Source organism: Pholcus phalangioides, unplaced genomic scaffold (genome assembly GCF_987345545.1).
Source record: "Pholcus phalangioides strain wild (caught in Gottingen) unplaced genomic scaffold, Ppha-v1.0 ptg000010l_1, whole genome shotgun sequence".
NCBI lineage: Eukaryota > Metazoa > Arthropoda > Arachnida > Araneae > Pholcidae > Pholcus > Pholcus phalangioides.
The window spans coordinates 21,703,054-21,721,079 of record NW_028301603.1 but is presented as its reverse complement, the minus strand read 5'-3'; the positions used below and the strand labels follow the sequence as shown (position 1 = coordinate 21,721,079).

General features: G+C 35.7%; 1 protein-coding gene across 4 annotated transcripts; it reads right to left on the bottom strand.

The window, feature by feature from the left end:
- Positions 1-352: 352 nt before the first annotated feature.
- LOC149081108 (pleckstrin homology domain-containing family J member 1-like) lies at positions 353-17,950 on the bottom strand. 4 transcript variants are annotated; one of them, XM_089237893.1, is made up of 8 exons: positions 17,827-17,950; positions 17,206-17,320; positions 15,314-15,399; positions 14,473-14,551; positions 11,940-12,030; positions 7,999-8,062; positions 4,643-4,748; positions 353-4,437 (listed from the first exon to the last, which is right to left on the bottom strand). In XM_089237893.1, the coding sequence occupies exons 2-8, from the start codon at positions 17,297-17,299 to the stop codon at positions 4,409-4,411; spliced, it is 549 nt and encodes a 182-aa protein (XP_089094019.1). In that variant the 5' UTR covers positions 17,300-17,320; positions 17,827-17,950; the 3' UTR covers positions 353-4,408. The 4 variants fall into 4 exon arrangements, with proteins under 4 accessions (XP_089094019.1, XP_089094021.1, XP_089094022.1 ...); XM_089237895.1 differs by having other exon boundaries at positions 3,222-4,437; positions 17,449-17,837; XM_089237894.1 differs by having other exon boundaries at positions 4,243-4,437; positions 17,831-17,899.
- Between the last annotated feature and the right edge of the window lie 76 nt (positions 17,951-18,026).

Below are 18,026 nucleotides of genomic sequence, written 5' to 3'. Positions count from 1 at the left end.
CTGACCTAAGCCTATTGTAAACCTCCCAGACCCCCCCCCCCATATTCAGGTGAATCCCAACAAATGGGGAAGCTTCAAGAACGTGACCACCAAGTGAGGAGCAAATGTCTTTCAGCCCTGAATTGTTGGACCCTACTCCTATAACCCCTTGGCACTACTAGAATCACTGCCACATCTGAACCCCCCCCCCCTTCCTGAGCGGATAATGGTAAGCCCCATTGTTCTGATTGACCCATTACTCTCATCTTGGACACACAAGTGTTATAAAAAATTCTTTAAAACGAGATGTTACTATAGTTTGTTTTTTCTTTAAAAATTGAACGAGTAGCAACACATTTATGACACCATGAGAAACAAATGAGAAACATATTTAATACCATCAACTCACAAAACACACTTCCATGCAATAAAACACAGATGTAAAAAAAAATTACAATTTTTATGTAATGATATTATGTAAAAAATTGTAATTTTTTTTACATAATATCTGATATAAAAAACCAGGAATACAAGGAATGGGCACTGATACACATTTTTGAAGATTATATTGAATCTATACGATACCTTAATTTCCTGTGTATAATCGGCACACAAAAATTTTGCTCCTTTGCAAAAAAACTTTACTACCAATAATAAGAAATAGGAGTCGTCTTTGCTCAAGATTTCAAGTTATTTTTTGGGAAAATTCTTATTCTTCAACTTCCATCTATATGCTGTCTATAGAAAAATATGTTTTTAAAATATGAATTTTTTTCAAACCTCTTAAAATAACTCTACAGATAATGTGCAGCAGTCTATAATCTGCACTAAGAAATTTGGACAATTATTTTAATTAGCGGATTATAACACAGGAAATTGTGGTTTATTTCAAGTAACATCATCCAACAATGTAGATCAAAGAAAACAAACAGCTGCACCTAAATTTCTGAACAATTTTTTTTCCTTCAAATTTTCAATATTTAAAGCATTAAAATGTAAATTATATCAGGACCATCAGAAACTTAATTTTTCTCAAATCAGAACTATCATGGTTTATGTTTTATTTAAACATCTCTGGAAGCATTATTTTATCGATAGTAATATGTGCAAACTGGTGGTTCTAATATTGAATTTTTCATACTTGTAAATAGATAAGCTTGCTGAATTGCTTTCTAAGGATTTGTAATACAGGAAAAAACAAAAATTCCTCAAGCATTTATTAAGAAAAAAATGTTTCATTTCAGGGGGGGGGGGGGCAGCACAGTTTGCAAAACCTTTCGAGATTGTTCATTTTAGAATAAAAATGTCAACTTTCCCTTAAAAACGTGGCTGTGACAAGCTGGCAGTCCAATGAAGATCGCCAGAGAATATATATATGAAGGTGATTTTTTTTCACTATTTCTATCAAAAAATTTGATCTGCCATGGCTTAGTTCGTCCTGGATTGGAGTATGTCGTTACGTTTCGGAGACCTAATGGTTACAGAAGGACATTGACTTGGCCGAGAGGATGCAGAGAAGAACCACGCATGCTCTTGATGACACACTGGGCTTAAGCTATGGAGAGACTTGATTTTTTGAATATGTTTACATTGGATGAACGCAGGTGTCTGGCAGATATGATCAAAGTTTTGAAAATTTTCAATGGGATTCATTGGATGGACCATGAATTATTAATATGCAGTCAATCAACTGCTTTTACAAGAGGACACCAGTATTGATTGGTAAGGGACAATGCGAGGTTATGGTGTCACAGGGAATTTTTCTCCAATAGGGTTGTTAATAAATGAAATAGCTTACCCCCCGGGGTTATAAATTCTGACACAATTGACACATTTAAAAGGAAATACAATAAGCATATTTGGATAAATTGAGAAGCTGCCCATTGTTAGATGAGACAACCATAGTTTTTTTATGGGCAGTATATTTACATTTTATTATAGTTATCGGTTTCTTATTGCTCTTACTAGGCTGCTGTATTATTGACATAGTTTAGATATATATTTGACAACCATATTTTGCATGGGCAACTTTTTTTCAGCCACCTACCTCATTGGTAATTTTTTCTGTTTTTTTCTGTATTTGTAAGCAATTGTTTATTCTAAAGAAAACTGTCACAAAGGGAGGTTGGCCATCAAATAGAGGAGGAATTTGATCACTCGTGGTGATCTATTTGGGTCTAAGTGCTCAACATTTAAAATCAAATTATTTAAAATTGTCATTTAGCAGTTATTAAAAATTTCTAATTGCAAAGAAATTATTTAGCTGCATCTCGGACGAGTTTTTAAAATACTTTATCATTTACAGTATTTCGAAACTGAAAAGAAATAAGGTATTTCTATCGCAAGAATATTCCTTTCAGAATCAGAATGTTGTCACTTTTGAATCGCTTTTGTTATCAATATTTGCACATTGTAATAAAATCTATTCCCAAGGAAATTGTTTAAAAGAAATCATTCAACAACAGTTTTTAAACTCTGACATTAATGGAGTGACACGGAAGGAGGTCTTTTGACTCAGATGACTAGACTTTGCATGAGTGTTTTGTGTGTGTGTGTATAAGTATCTACAATTCAAGTTATCATGATAAGGCACTACACATTAAAACTATAAAGTTCTACAGTAGAGTCTCGATAATTCAAGTGCCAAAAGTTTGAGATTCCACATAGTCAGGGCTGCTGGAATTTTTCAAAATTCTTTCTCAAACTCCTTTTTTTTCTATTTTTTGCCAAGAATGAGCTTTATTTCATTTTGTTTGATTCTTCAAATGAATGCAATTTAAGTTTTTTTAGGGGGGGGGGTCTAGATCCCCTCTTCTGAATGTTGATTTCTATTGTTTTTCAAATAATCCAAGGTAGTCTCTGTCCTTCTTCACCTCAGGTTATCGAGATTCTACTGTTTTTAATTACCGTAATTCCCAGTAAATAAGCCACATTAAGAAAAACGAAAGAAGTAAAAAAAAAGTTATTGAAATGCCACGACTTTGTACACGATGAACATAATTTTGATTAAAAAACTTAATACTAACATTAATATAAATTACACTGCCAGAAAATGTGAAATGCAACACTTTGAAGGAGTGTGATGCTTTTGATCTGAAACTGCAAAGATACGTAAGGTAGAGAGAAAGATGCAGTTGATGATGCTTTTCAACTTTGCTGCATCAACCATCCAATCACTTGAGAAGGGACATCAAATTTAGGGATAGAAAGGTGGGTAAAAGCTTTTGTACTTTTTTTTTTTTGCATTTCTTCTTGCTATCGATTATGATTTCTTTCCTGGAAAGTAGACAGCAGTTTTAACAATATACAAATGAGACAGAATTACCACAGACACCATGACCACCAAAATGAGAACACTGTGCACAGATAGTGGCAGCATCATGTTCAGTTAGGCAGAGGCTCCAGTCAAAAAAGTTTTGGCAGACCACAGGTGATGAAAAAAATAAGCTGATCGCCAACTCAGATGAATGGAACTTAGTGACAGGTGCCGCTTCTCAGTTGACAGTATGTTACACTGGCACTCTATTACAGCCTTTCGCAACACATACAAGCTTACATTGGAGCACAAAAGGGGGGGGGGAAATCCTACAAAAATTATTTTTCCTACTTTTCTCTGTAAAACACAAAATAAAGCTTTTTTTCATGATTATTTACTCATATACATGTGCACTTTCTTTGAAGAAAACTACACACATACAGTGCAATGCAAAGTGTTGCATTTTAATGTTCCTGTAATAACATTAAATTGATAGAACATTAGATGTTATTTACATGAGTTAAAAATGTAAGGTTTAACCTGCAGCTTTGCTGCAAAAAATTACAGCGGTTCTTAACCCTTTGGAGTTGAGGGTTTTTTCGGCACTTTCATTGGTACAATCATACTTTATATTACCTCCCTCCACAATAAGGAAGGGCCCTGGATGCTACCTATTGCATTGTATATCTTATGAGTTCTGCTAAAAAGCCAAATTCACAGGGATCTTTCTGTGTTCATAAGAGTTTTTTTTTATAACAATGAAATACCAGTTTTTCTTGATGTTGATTCCACCTCCACATAGGAACGCAAAAGGTTAAAAGAAATATTTAAGGCACAATTTAAGGGGGAATTCATAAAAATTAATTAATCACGATTGTCTACAGTAAAAATATTCATGAATATGTTTGTCTACATTTGCATTAAGTAATCGACTGTCAGAAGAACTTTCAACAATGTATATCGAGAAATAGACTAACATCAATAAAGCACAGAAAATACCAGAAATAGTCATAAAAATTTTGTTTTAGGAATTAGGGCATATGTATAAAAATACTTGAATGTTTCTTAAATTACATGAATACTAAAATAAGGAAAAAAACCATACAAAATACAACAAGTTTTTCTTGTTAAGGCAAAATCTCCAACATTCCGACATGATTGACTTTTTTTCTTTCAAATTAGTGACGCTTCTTCTTCATTCCCTATAATACAAAACATAAGACAGTGTTAGAAACAAAAACAAAAAGTATGTTTTTTTGTTTGAAATAAGTCGAAAAATTTTTTTGAGTCTTCTACAAATTCAGCTTTGTATTGAGTTTGAGTCCATGGAACACTGGTGAAAAAATAAAGCTATTTGAAATTATTTAACCGTTAAAAAAAAAGGTATAAATTTCTTAGGAAGCTTACCATTGCTTTCTCTGGAGACTGGATGTACGCGGCTAAAAAATATATCCGAATCGGTCTCTTCTACTGGTGGTTGAAGCATACTTGATGAAAATGTAGACATTGGATCCTGTAACAGAAAAAAAAAATGTAAAGGCACCGCATTCATTAGCGCGCTGATCTTGCAACATACAAATCCCTGCAGCAGTTCTGATCCATTTGTGGGTACACAAACTTACTTTTTGTTCGTTGAAAAAGCTGATTCCAGGTGAGTCCATTTCAAACAGCTCAAGAATCACATTCACAACACAGTACAAATTAGTAAACAACCAATTGTAAATGCTTTCTGCTTTCATAGCATGAGCCGCATGCTAATACATACAAGGTTTTAAAGAGATGTTCTACGCAGACAACATACCAAACAGAGAAGTTCTGGATATTAACCCATTAACTGCCAAATTTCTTTTTTGAAATTTTTGGCTGGATAAATTATATATATGTACAAAAGTTGTAAATGTAAAGCATGTAAAATTTCAAAATCCCCAAATGGAGATCATGGCAGCTGATGGGTTAATGCCAAGGCAAACCTTTGAAAGAAAAGTTTTTGTCTCTGGCAAAAATCAAACAGTGATCCTTTTGCAATCTGGGCAAGTACACTATCAATATACAGCAGAGATACTATTTCTTTCCTTATTATAACATGCATAATAAGCTGAGTAGTAAACAAAGTGAGTGTGATGTATATAGTTACCTCTCTTTTGAATAAGTGATAGGGCCCTCACACAGGTGGCAACAGTGTAAAAGAACAGTGAATGTTACTATTTACAAAGCAAATATGCAATCATGTGTATACTACTATGTTCAAAAGTTCCGAAACTTATTGTTATGAAAGAATGAATCACAGATAGAATCTGTTTATTGACAGTTCCCTTCGAAGTAACTACCCTGTGCAATTATGCATTTTTGTCATTTGTTAATACCAAGGTGTAAATTTGGATTTCAAGCCTTTTTTTCACATTCTCCAGTGCCTTAGTCGCTGCTTTCTGTACTTCTATGGAACCCGAGAATCATAATCATTTCCCAGAGGAGGCTTGTGAATGAGGCACATCCCTTGAAAATTACAAGTCATTAATTTAATTCTTCAAATGAATTTGATGCCAACTTAATACCGTTGAATTTCTTTTCATTTGATAAATTAGAAAAAAATATTTTCGGAAGAATTGATAAAAAAAAACCCCCATAAAATAGGGTCATATGGCGATGCTTTCCATGGAGAGCTCTGTACTCTTCTTTCCTCTTTTGGTGTTTTCCATCATGCGCCATAAGAGATACCCTTTAGTAGTAGAAATATGAGAGAAAGTTTGCACAGGTTATTACGTTCGCTTTGGCCGCGCTAGAAATGCGCTCCGGATACTCTTATACAAATACAAATACAACGCCACAACAGGCAAAATGCCCAACGAGGTGGCTGATAAAAAGATGCCCATAAAAATATGGATGTCATATGTTTCAAAAATACAGCAACCCAATTAAAAATGCAATTAACACAAATTAATCTTGCTACCTTCTATCTTTTAAATATATTGCATCTTTTAATAATTTTGTGATAAGTAATTTTGTTGGAAACGGAGTAATCTAGTTAATCTATCACAAAAGAAATGAAATTCTAAATTATGGTTTAAGTTTTCAATGCAGTGCAATGCTTTACTTATTGTAAATATATGTACTTGACTACATATCTTCACCGATAGCTTGCAGTATATTTTTGGAAATCTGCACCCCTCAACATATCCGACCATTGAGATCCACTGTCGGTGTCAATCCGCATTTACATCTTTGTATGAACAATGACAAAGATGCATAATGGAACAACATGGTTACTTCGAGAGAAATAAACAGGTTCTATGTGTGTTCATTCTTCCCTAATAAAATGAGTTTCAGAACTTTTTGAATGTAGTAGCATGTTACAGGCATGGGCAGATACAAGGAAGAGGATGCAGTAAAGGTGAACGTTAATAAACAAATAGACTTGCAAGAAAAAAGTAATTACATCAGAGTGGACATTTATTTTGAAAAATACACCAGATCAGCTGGAGCTTACATTAAGCCCACGAGTATATTTGTTTTCCAACACTACTTATTCCTGAAATACAGTTCATAGTAATGCAGCCTATGTTCGTTACAATGACCATTATTCCACAGAAAATGGTCATTAATATTGAAAGTTTGAAAAAACATAGCTTTTTAAGAGTATTTCATAATTGGCCGGCATTGGGCTTTTGACAGTCCTATTTAATGAATGTAAACAAGAAACCACTGATTTCCAACATGAAAACATGTCTGCTTTTGACTGTGTATTCTTCTTTTATCAAAGAAAAGCAATTCATTATGAATGCCAATTGAAAATGTCCTAGGGTTATGGTCAGACCTTTTCCCTCAATCTGGATTCTGAGAAATCCTGACCTCAAGAAAGGGAGTAGTTAATCATGCAAAAGTTCACACACTGGTATTTATCAGAACCCCCAAGTCAGAATGTACCAAAAATTGTGACATAGGTAGCCGAATGATTTCGAAAAAAGGAACAAAAGAAAAAGGAAAAAACTCTTCCATGTAGAAAACACGAGTATAGAAATTTTTGCTGCAGGAAAATTTTCAGGCAGCTGAGCGCTTGCTGCAGAAAAATGCAAAACATTCTACTTTGGTGGGGAGGGGGGTATCAGACATCTACATCTTATACTGTCTCTGCCCACAATCTTAGAATTCTCCAACATCCAAGGTTAAGCACACTTAACCCCTAGGCTGCGGGAATAGTCAGAGAAATGTTTCTCTGAAAGCAACAGTGTAAAAAAATTATTTTATCAGTTGTCTTTTGTGAAAGACAGAGGGCATTCAAACTCATATTGCAAATACAGTGAAACCCATCTAAAATGGATGCAGTACGAGATGGAAACAAAAAAAATAGTGCCTTCATCGATTAATGCTTTTATGTGCACCTGTAAATAATTTAAAAAAAGAAAAACTTGAAAGTATATGCATACGCCATCTATATGTTATTCTAAGAACTTCATGTTAAAAAGGAAAAAAAAATTCACGGCATTACAGGATGATTGAGCAGGCTACTACGCTGATCATTCTTGGATAAAAGAAGCATTCTGAGGGTTAAGGACAAATTCCATTCATTTCTTTGCAAAAAAGGGCCAACAGAGTTGAGTTTGGACATTGTATTGGACTGAATGGTCTTTGCAGGTCGTAATATTGGAAGAATAGGAAAACATTTGTGACTTATCTCCCACCCACTACCGGTCATTATAATAGAAAGGTTGCAATAATGCATGGTCGTTATAACAAGTGTTGACTATTATTTTACTAATTTAACTTACCTTTCCAGTGAGCTCGATAATACTCTCTCGTAAACTTTGAAGTTTGGACCTCATGAATTCGTAGCTGGAATGAATCAACTATTTCATAAAAAATTCAAATTATAAAAAACAAAATGAAGAAAGATGGATGATATCTACACATATTCCACACTTTCATGCGGGGTGTCCTGCAAGTCCTAATTTGGCCTTTATTTCATCAATGTTCATCATAGAGAAAAAGTTTCAATTTAAGAAATTCTCAAAATATGTTCACAAATCAACCTGTACCAGCTTTGAGATTAAAAATATGTGTAAAAAAAACGAATTTATGTATGAACACCCTGTCCTAAATGACCTGATTAGAAAGTTGGTGTACTGTCTCTCATGAGGCCAACTAAAAAACTTCACAATTTTAAGTTCACTATTCACTGAGGTATTTTAATTCAAAAATCAGAGAAGAGATGGGAAAGAACAGCATAAACTAATGGATAATGCTTCTTTCCCCTTATTTATGCTGTTCTTTCCTAACTTTTCTGTTATTTAATCTTAATTATATCTCAGCAATTTCTGCATGTCGAAACATGAATTTTTTGTTTGCCTCAGGAGCGATAGGGCAACAGCTTTCAAATCAACAGGGTGTCTATATAAGTATTTAGATTTTTAATTCTGTGACACACTGTATTTTTACTCTCAAAACTGGTACAGGGTGATTAATGAATACATTTTGAGCATTTTTTTAATTGGAACCATACCTCTACGACGAATGGTTGGTGAGATAAAACTCAAATTAGGACTTACAGGGCAACCTGTATAATAATACGGTAGAGTTTCACTCTCCTGCTGTCTTTGGCATCCAACACACTACGTGAGGCACTTGGTTTACTCATCACCACATCCAGCTCTAAATGTCCCTATCGCACCTAATCACATCAGAATGTTTTATTTTGGCAAGGAAAAGATGAAATTTGCCAAAAATGTTTGTGCTGATTCTGCCTACCTACAGTAGAATTAGAAAGATGACTTGCGAGTTGAATGAATATACACCCCTGTATAATGAGCTCAATGCCAATTTTAGTTATTATTCCACTTACATGAGCAGAGGAAAAAATTCTTAGTTTTGTTTTCATTTGTGAGAACCTCTGCTTCCTTTACAAAAATCTCCCTATTTATTAACCTCTGTTTTTATACAAGATTTTGTATCTCGCAAAAACCACTCAAATTTTCATTCTCTACGGTTGACAGCAGCACATTTCACCACGATTTGCAAAAGCTCAACCATCACTCAGATGAAAATCACATCAAAAAATTGAAATTTTACAAATTTCATGTTTTTCACTGGCTAATGGATCACACAAAGTAAGAAAGACTGGATACTATCCAAAGATAAACATGGATTTTGGAAAGAAAATTCACGTATCTCTGAGAGGAACACCACTATATTCGATATGTGCCAGTGAGCCCTAGAGATGGTGGTTCGATTTCCTGCAGAGGCATGCAAGTTTTCTTTCCAAAATTCATTTTCATTTCTGGATAGTATCCAATCTTTTGTGCTCTTAATCATTACATTTCACTCACAGTTCAAAAAATAGATGACAGCACTACACTAATGAGCATTGCACGGAAACAAACTTTACATTAGGTTCACCACACACACGTGCACATTCCAGCATGTACTAATTCATTAGAAGTTCTGCAGAGTATGGACGAGGTGTATGTGTGATTTAGTAATGGTAGTCTTTCATACTTTATATGAACAGGGGAGAGTGAAACTGTTTCTCTTTAATAAATACAAATACAAATACAACGTCACAACAGGCAAAATGCCCAACGAGGTGGCTGATAAAAAGATGCCCATAAAAATATGGTTGTCATATGTTTCAAAAATACAGCAACCCAATTAAAAATGCAATTAACACAAATTACAAACAATATATATACATGATAAAATATTATACAATGCCCATAAAGAATACTTATGGTTGTCTTATTCTAAGAATGGATAGCTTCTCGATTTACCCCAACATGTTTATCGTATTTCTTTTTAAACGTGTCAATTGTGTTACAATTTACTACCTCCGGGGGTAAGCTATTCCATTTATTAACAATCCTATTGGAGAAAAATTCCCTGCGACACCATAACCTTGCATTGTCCCTCACCAATCGATACTGGTGTCCCCTTGTAAAAGCAGTCGATTGGCGGTGTACTAAAAGTTCATGGTCCATCCTATCCATCCCATTGAAAATTTTGAACACTTCGATCATATCTCCTCGACAACTGCGTTCATCCAATGTAAACATATTCAAAAAATGAAGTCTCTCTTCATAACTCAAGCCCTGTGTGCCAATAAGGACACGCGTAGCTCTTCTCTGCACCCCTTCAACCAAGTCTATGTCCCTCTGTAGGTATGGTCTCCAAAACCTTACAGCATACTCCAGTCCAGGACGAACTAAGCCTCGAAAAAGCGGAAGAATGACTTTAGGAGAACGCGAAGAGACCTTTTTGAAAATGAGACCAAGCATTCTATTCGCTTTTTTGACAACCGCTGAACAATGTTCAGAAAACCTAAGTCGTTCGTCAATGAGAATTCCCAAATCGGTGACTCTAGTTGCATCCGGGATAGTGACACCATTCAACTCGTAAGAGAACCATGGGTTGTTCGAACCAAAATGAGCGACCATGCACTTATCTACGCTAAACGTCATGCTCCATTCATTTGCCCATGCTGCAATCTTGTTTAAGTTGGTCTGGAGCAACTCCCTATCGCTTTCATTTCCGATTACCCCCATTAGCTTCACATCATCTGCGAATTTGCTAGTAATTCCATCGATACCCTGATCGAGTTTGTCGATAAAAAGTGAAAAAAGTATGGGGCCAAGGACACTTCCCTGAGGAACTCCACTTGTGACGTCTGTCCAACCAGAGAATTCCCCGTTCACCATAACTCATTGCGACCTATCTCTTAACCACGATTCTATCCAATTCAGCAAGTTGCCCCCTATTCCAATCTCGTGTAAACGCTTCAAGAGTTTGCCATGTTGGACCCGATCGAATGCCTTCTGGAAATCAAGGTAAACAACGTCGACATTTTTGCTCTTACCCAAAGCCTTAGTCACGTAATCATAGAAGCAAAGGAGGTTAGTTACACATGACTTCCCCTTCCTGAACCCATGCTGATTATCCGACAATACATTATTCTCGTCTATCCACTTCACAAACTGCCTTTTGATGATAATTTCCAAAATTTTCGAGAGGGAGCTCGTCAAACTCACTGGTCGATAATTAGACACCACTTCTCTACTACCCTTCTTAAATATCGGAACAACGTTAGCCAGTTTCCAATCTCTCGGGACAATACCCTCAGCAACACTACTCCTGTATATCTGTGCGACTGGCCCCAACAATTCATTAGCACCTTCCCTGAGAACCCTGGGATAGATATCATCTGGTCCTGGTGCTTTGCTTGCACATACATTTCTTAGAAGATTTAGGACCTCCACGTCTTCCACTTGAATATCGTTGAGCGTTTTATTACCCCATGCAACACCCGTATATCGAATATCATTATCTCCATTAAAAACCGACGCGAAAAAGTCATTGAAAGCACTACACATGCCTACATTGCTCTCTACTTTTGAGCCTCCTATCGAGAGGGGGCCAACTGTCCCCTTACATCCATTATTGACGTATCGAAAAAATGATTTTGGGTCAGAGCCAATGTTATCTGCCAACCTAGATTCAACTTCCTTTTTACTATCCCTTATCGCTTTCTTCAACAGTCTTCTTTTATCAGTAAACAATGATAGGTCACCTCGTCCACTTTTATACTCTCTGAATGCTCTTTTCTTTTCAAGATAAAGGTTCCGCAAAGTAATGCATCTTATATAATCTTTCACTCATAAAACATATTTGAAACACAATAAAAGAGGTGAATTCATCAAAATTAGGAATACTATGCTTTTACCTGCACTCTTGCAAGGCTTTTACCCATTCGTCACACTGCTTTTGTGTCCGACAACCAAGATAATGTTTCTTGTCAAACTCTCCAGAAAAAGCTGCGATAAATAAAAATAATTATTTTCAAGCTAAAGAAGCCAATATGAAATGTTCCGGTAGCTACTTCAGTGATATCACTTTTATATAATACATTTCTGAATATTATTTTGTGGACGGGGCAGTACATAGCATCTACATTCAGGGGGGCATACGGGGGGGGGGGGTACCCAAAAGTAACTAGAATTTCTTTTCTACAATTTGTTTACTCAATTTTTTTCACAGAAATTCTTCAATGTCTTGAGACTCAGAGCTAATAGCCTACCCTTGTCAAACCTTTTCTTCTACTGTTCAAAACATATTTCAAATTCATCTGTTGTGATGTCATACAGCACCTCTCTCATTTTTGTTTTCACATTGTCCATGGAAACAAAACACTTTTATTTCAGGTCTCTCTTCATCCATAGAAATGAAAAAAAGTCACACTGAGCCAAATCAGGTGAATAGGCCAGGTAGGGGAACTGGAGTCAGACTGTTTCTTTTTAAAACGATTGCCATACTGTGAAGGATGTACGGAACAGAGCATTATCATGATGCAAAAAAACTAGTCGCCATCTCTCACAAATCAGGTCTTTTCTGTGCACACTGTTGTGCAATCTTCTTAGCAAATAGCTTAGTTGTCAGTCGACATTTCACCACCTTCTATGAAACGAAGAAACCATCCCCACACTTGAGTTTTACCCATAGCATCATCCCCATAAGCTGCTTCTAACATCCCAACAGTTTCTGAGGTTTTTTCTGAGCAGGAATCAAAACTTCACAGCCCCGCACTGTTCACAAAAGTCATGACCAAAAACGAGGAACAGTCTTTCTTTCTTTCAAAACAAGCACAACTCAGGTTTATCGCCGTGAGAGGAACAGCTTCCATGAAAAAAATTCACAGATGCCAAACACAACCTTCCCAGGCAATGCTACTTGGCACATTGGCTCGGGGGGCTTTACATTTTACCTAGTGGGAGAACCTCGTACTACAGATGCTCCGCTTGCTGTACTGTGATTCCAATTATTTTTGGATACCCCTTCATACTATTAGATTTGAGAGAGAAAGGCCACAGGAAATACCTTTCAGAGAAACAACTAACATTCTGAAAAAGTAGCATTTTAAACTGTTTGAAACAGCAAATATAGTTTCTTCTAATATTTTAATGTCTTCAAACGAATGAAACACAAGTCCCAATGATTGTGCAAATCTAGATACAGCGCACACCGCTTAAATATGGTCGAATTGACTCAGGTTTTTGATAATATTCAAAAGAAACCCAGAAGCAAATATGCTTTGAATGTCCCATTAGTGTGAAAAACAAGACAGCTGCATTTTTTTTTATACAGAACTGGTTACAAAATGTCAATCATGCTCTGTTGCATTCCAGACATTTTTTTCATCATACTGTTCCGAAATGGGATCCCCCCCCCCCCAACCTGAGATTCCCCTTTCCCAGACCCATCTCTTTCCTGATTCAGCCACAACGTGAGTGTAAGAATTTATTGAGAGCCGCTGCTGAAAAGGAAGATATATCCAGAGATTGAGCACTCAAAGAATGAGCGATGGTTTTGAGAATGATTCGAACAGTAGTAGGAGAGAATGTTCATTAGTTGGAAAGACAGATGAGAGAAAGTAGAGAGTAGGAGGAATAAGTTGGCAGGAATTCTATATTCAAGTTTGTATTCTATATTCGAGTTTTGTTATTATCTGTAATTATTATTATTGAATAAGCCCTGGATATCAGTTGCTTTTTCAGTTAGGGCCATCTCTAATTAAAAAAGCTGTAACAATAGATTTGTTGAAAATCTTGGAAGAAAAAATAATAATATAAACCTGATAACTATAATTATGAATCCTGAATCCCTATAAATATGAATCCTGATAACTATAAAACAAAGTTTTTCTTAAGTGTTGATACAGGTTTGTTTCATGCTTTGCAAGTGATAACAATACCCAAATTACATTAATTCATGATTTTAAAAGGCAGCATCGACTGTATTAGCATTCACTGGTACACACAGTTGGTTAGGAAACTACATATTTTTAGTCCTACATATTTAGTCCTCTGGTCCTAAACAATATTCCATTCTTTTAAAAAAATCTTTGTATTTTACAAACTTTTGATTTTAAAAACAGTTGAAGTTTGTATGAGTTCGTAAAAATGAGCGTTAAGTGTATAAAATGCTTGAACACAGAAATAGGCCTGCACTCATGGGTTAAGATAAAGGAGGGGGGCATTAATCCCCAGTGTCAATGACGGAGCCGACTGATCTAATATATATGAATTAGCATCACCATGATGCTCTTCCCCTAGCCTTTCATGTTTATCTCAGCCTATCCCTGTACTACAAGTGAAAAAAGTCACTCCAACAGGATACATTTCTAATTACATTACAATTTCAGAAACATTGTTGGACGGAATCATTAATGTAAAGCATCAATGATAAAAATGAAACTATACTTATGGAGAAGGCAAAAGGCAGTTCTGTGTATATCTCTTCTTGCACTCTGCACTGCTCGATAACTAATGCACCAACAGGCTAAAAAAGAAAACAAAAAATGGGAAATCAAAATCATTTTAAATAACGTTCCACATAATATTATCAGCTATAAGTTTGTTAAAATTTCGGAAGGTGGTAAAATTTTATCTTTCACTTTCAGTTTATGAGGCAAATTGTAATAAATTTCAAAAAGTACTGCTCGCCAGCCAAGTGGCTCATTATCTGGAATTCCACGAATTGCTGCTCAATGCTACCATCTCCAATCAGTTCCGTTTTGTTCAGTATTTGCCAGTTACAGCTTGCGAGAGTACACCTATCAGTTTCTATTAACCTACCTATAAATCATGCCATTACGTAAGTCTACTGCAGGATAGAAACATAAAAAAGGGGAATGAACACAAACTAGGACTTTTTTGTTCTAAAGATTAATCCAGTTAATAGGAATATCAGTGCACAGCTTTTTTCAATTTAACCTATGTTGAAAGGATGCTTTTAATGTCATATATAATGAACACTTTTTGTAGCTAATTATCATACTTTCATTAATGTACATTGTACACTGTTGCATTACCCCCATAAGAATTATTTTTTTTTATAAACCGGACATTGAAAGAGACAACCTTCATAGCCTCTACTAGTCTGTTACAATGGGGTTCTACTGTATTTTCATGCATTTTAGCAGATATTTATATGTACACGAAGTCATAAGTAAACAGTGATTTATGTCACAATTGAATGTGACTTTAACTTTATGTTGTTTATTTTTAAACACTGATGAGCAAAATGAAGAAATATTCTTACCTCACTTTCATAAACAGCTCCGTGCTCATTCAAACGAAAATAAAAAAGCATATTTCCTTTTAGTTTGAACCACCTTTCTTTATAGTCTGCAATGACATCAAGACGTACCAACAATTAATATCGCGCATATTTTGTGACATGAAATGACCCTCTTTAAATTCACAGTTGCCTGTTTACATCAGAAGATCATAACATAACTTTTCACACAGATTTACTTAAAAATTATAGCTTTTCAAAAAAAGTGGATCAAAGAACCATGTTAGTCTAAATTTAGGGTGTTTTCTTGTTTAATCCCTAAAGTGGTATGCCCAAAAGTATTGAACTAGTTTGCTTGCCAGCTACTTTTCTCACCGAGAATAAGTAGTAAAGTTGTTAAATGTAATTGAGCCTATAGATATCAGAAAACTCTGTCTCCAGTAACATTTATTTCTATGCCGTCCCTACCCAAGGCAACCAGTGTGACTTTGCATGCTTGCCTCCTTGCTACTACAATATCACCACTCAGATGCATTTCTCTATATTTGTAGTGTGCCTTTTCACATATAGGTGGCACACTCTGTTCACGCATAATCTGAACATTAGGTTTTTAGTTGGTTGGCTGTTTTTAATAAATGTCTCATCTATTTCCTCACTACATGGTATTGGCATGCATTCTTGTGATCATGTGGAGGTAAGGAAATAAAAAAAAATGTGCATTTTGGCTCAGTATCTTGTATGTTGAACTGCTTTAGTAACGCTGTATGAGGGAGAATTGGCAATTCGAATCATTCAGTTGACCAGTCTCTTGGTCTTTAGACTACTCAAGATCAATCTTAATCAGAGAGTATCTCAGTATGAAGATGAAGAGGGCCTTTAACAAATGTTATGGATATGTAGCCTACACTGTGTCATAAGTTTATTCCGTGTGCTGCAGAAGACTATATATGTAAGCGACGTAAGACAAATGCATGCAACTGCCACAGTCGATATACAATGAATGGAAGAGTAGATGAGTTTGCCTAATACTCAAAAAATCACCAAAAAAGACCAGGATGATCCTGGTATTTGCCTTATTCGTTGGTGATCTTTTGAAAAGTACAATATACAATGGTTTACTACCAATACTACCAGCAACCAAAATTAGCTCAGATCAGCGGGATCAGCACGGCAAACATCGCTGGTTTAAATCTAGCTGGTGAAAGTTTATTTTTTTTCTCTTTCATCTACGTTTTTTGACTATCTTGCATCTAATTTCCTTCAGAGTGGTTTTCTTTGGAACTATGTATTATACAGTTAACCATTTTCAAGTTGGCGCTGATCCCACATAAGCCTGCAGAAAAGTGGGGTTTAAAATATATGTGGTACACTCAGTGCTGGCACATAGCTGTGTATATAAGCTGTACACAGAATAAACATACTTAAAAGATAAGACAAGCCCTTAGCGGCTGCACACAGAATAAATATGCAATGGTACTCCATCTTTAAAAGATGCAAGCTAACAACTGCCGTACACTGAATAAATGCACAGCATACTTTGATTTAATAAAACACCTGTACCAACATGACAATCCTTGTGATGTCACTTCTGTATATGTCAGCTGCTGTACAAAGAAAGCACGACACCATGTATGTATTCTCAGCCTTAAACAAAACCCATTAAGAAAGGGAGTCGAAGCACTTTACAACATTCCTATCACACATAAAGAAACCAATTGAAAAGTGACAGCACAAAACAGGGGCGTAGCCAGAAATTTTGTTCGGGGGACCAAAGTGATAGAACAATAGATTCTGCCATCTTTTTCTCTTTTTTCGGTCATTTTCTCACATTACTTGGGGGACCAGACCCCCCAAGTCCCCCCACCCCATTATGCCCTTAGCACAAAATATATACTAGTATTTACGCAACCACTTACATTCACGAAATCCAGGTGCTTTGTAGCTTAGTCGTCCTTCCTTATCGCCAGGTTCTAAGGAACAAGCCACCAATTCCTTATCATTGACTCTCATATTGCATCTATTATATCTTACCTTAATATTAAAAATAAATTGAAATTAATTAAGTTAAATACACCCTATACAACTCCAAGAACAGACAAATCAAATATTTACAAGCATTGGTTAATGTTTAAACTCACAAAAAAAACCACTTTAATTACTTAAATAAAGCCCATAGATTTTTATCATACAGCATTTATTTCAAATGCTGTAGGTATGCTCCACATTCTTGAGGGCTCCTCCCCCCGGATTCCCAGGTTTCTTGTGGGAGAAGGGGAGGACCGCGATTACACATTTAACAAGACCAGTTTCACGATTTCAATACACGTGAATATGGTAAACAAAGCGCATCCAATAACAACAAGATTATAATCAATTTCTCCAATAAACATGACTCGTAAACATGTCACTAATTTGGCGGTCTGGATTACACTGCACCCGTTCCCCTGGTTGAAATATAAGGATTATCCACGATAAGGAGAAAAAATATCATTTAAAATTTTTAGTATCTCATATAGAAGGATAAAAAAACAACACACCTACTTGGAGGAGAGAAAAAAAACACGCTCCTGTCACCAACAGCACATGCTACTGCAGGGTTGCCTTCTATATGAAAAATGCCAGATTGGTGAAACGCATGGGAATAAAGTATTTTTCGTCGCCAAGGAGGAGAAATTGCAAACCCACTTCTGTTTTAATTATACAGAGTTTTTGACTATCTGGCTAGTTTACCGCAAAT

Excerpts from the sequence above, each read along its gene's own strand:
- LOC149081108 (XM_089237893.1), bottom strand. The coding sequence starts at position 17,299 with ATGAGAGTCAATGATAAGGAATTGGTGGCTTGTTCCTTAGAACCTGGC. Across the intron at positions 12,031-14,472 it reads GCCTTTTGCCTTCTCCATAA|CTTTTTCTGGAGAGTTTGAC; the intron begins GTATAGTTTCAT and ends TATTTATCGCAG. Across the intron at positions 8,063-11,939 it reads AAAGCCTTGCAAGAGTGCAG|CTACGAATTCATGAGGTCCA; the intron begins GTAAAAGCATAG and ends GATTCATTCCAG.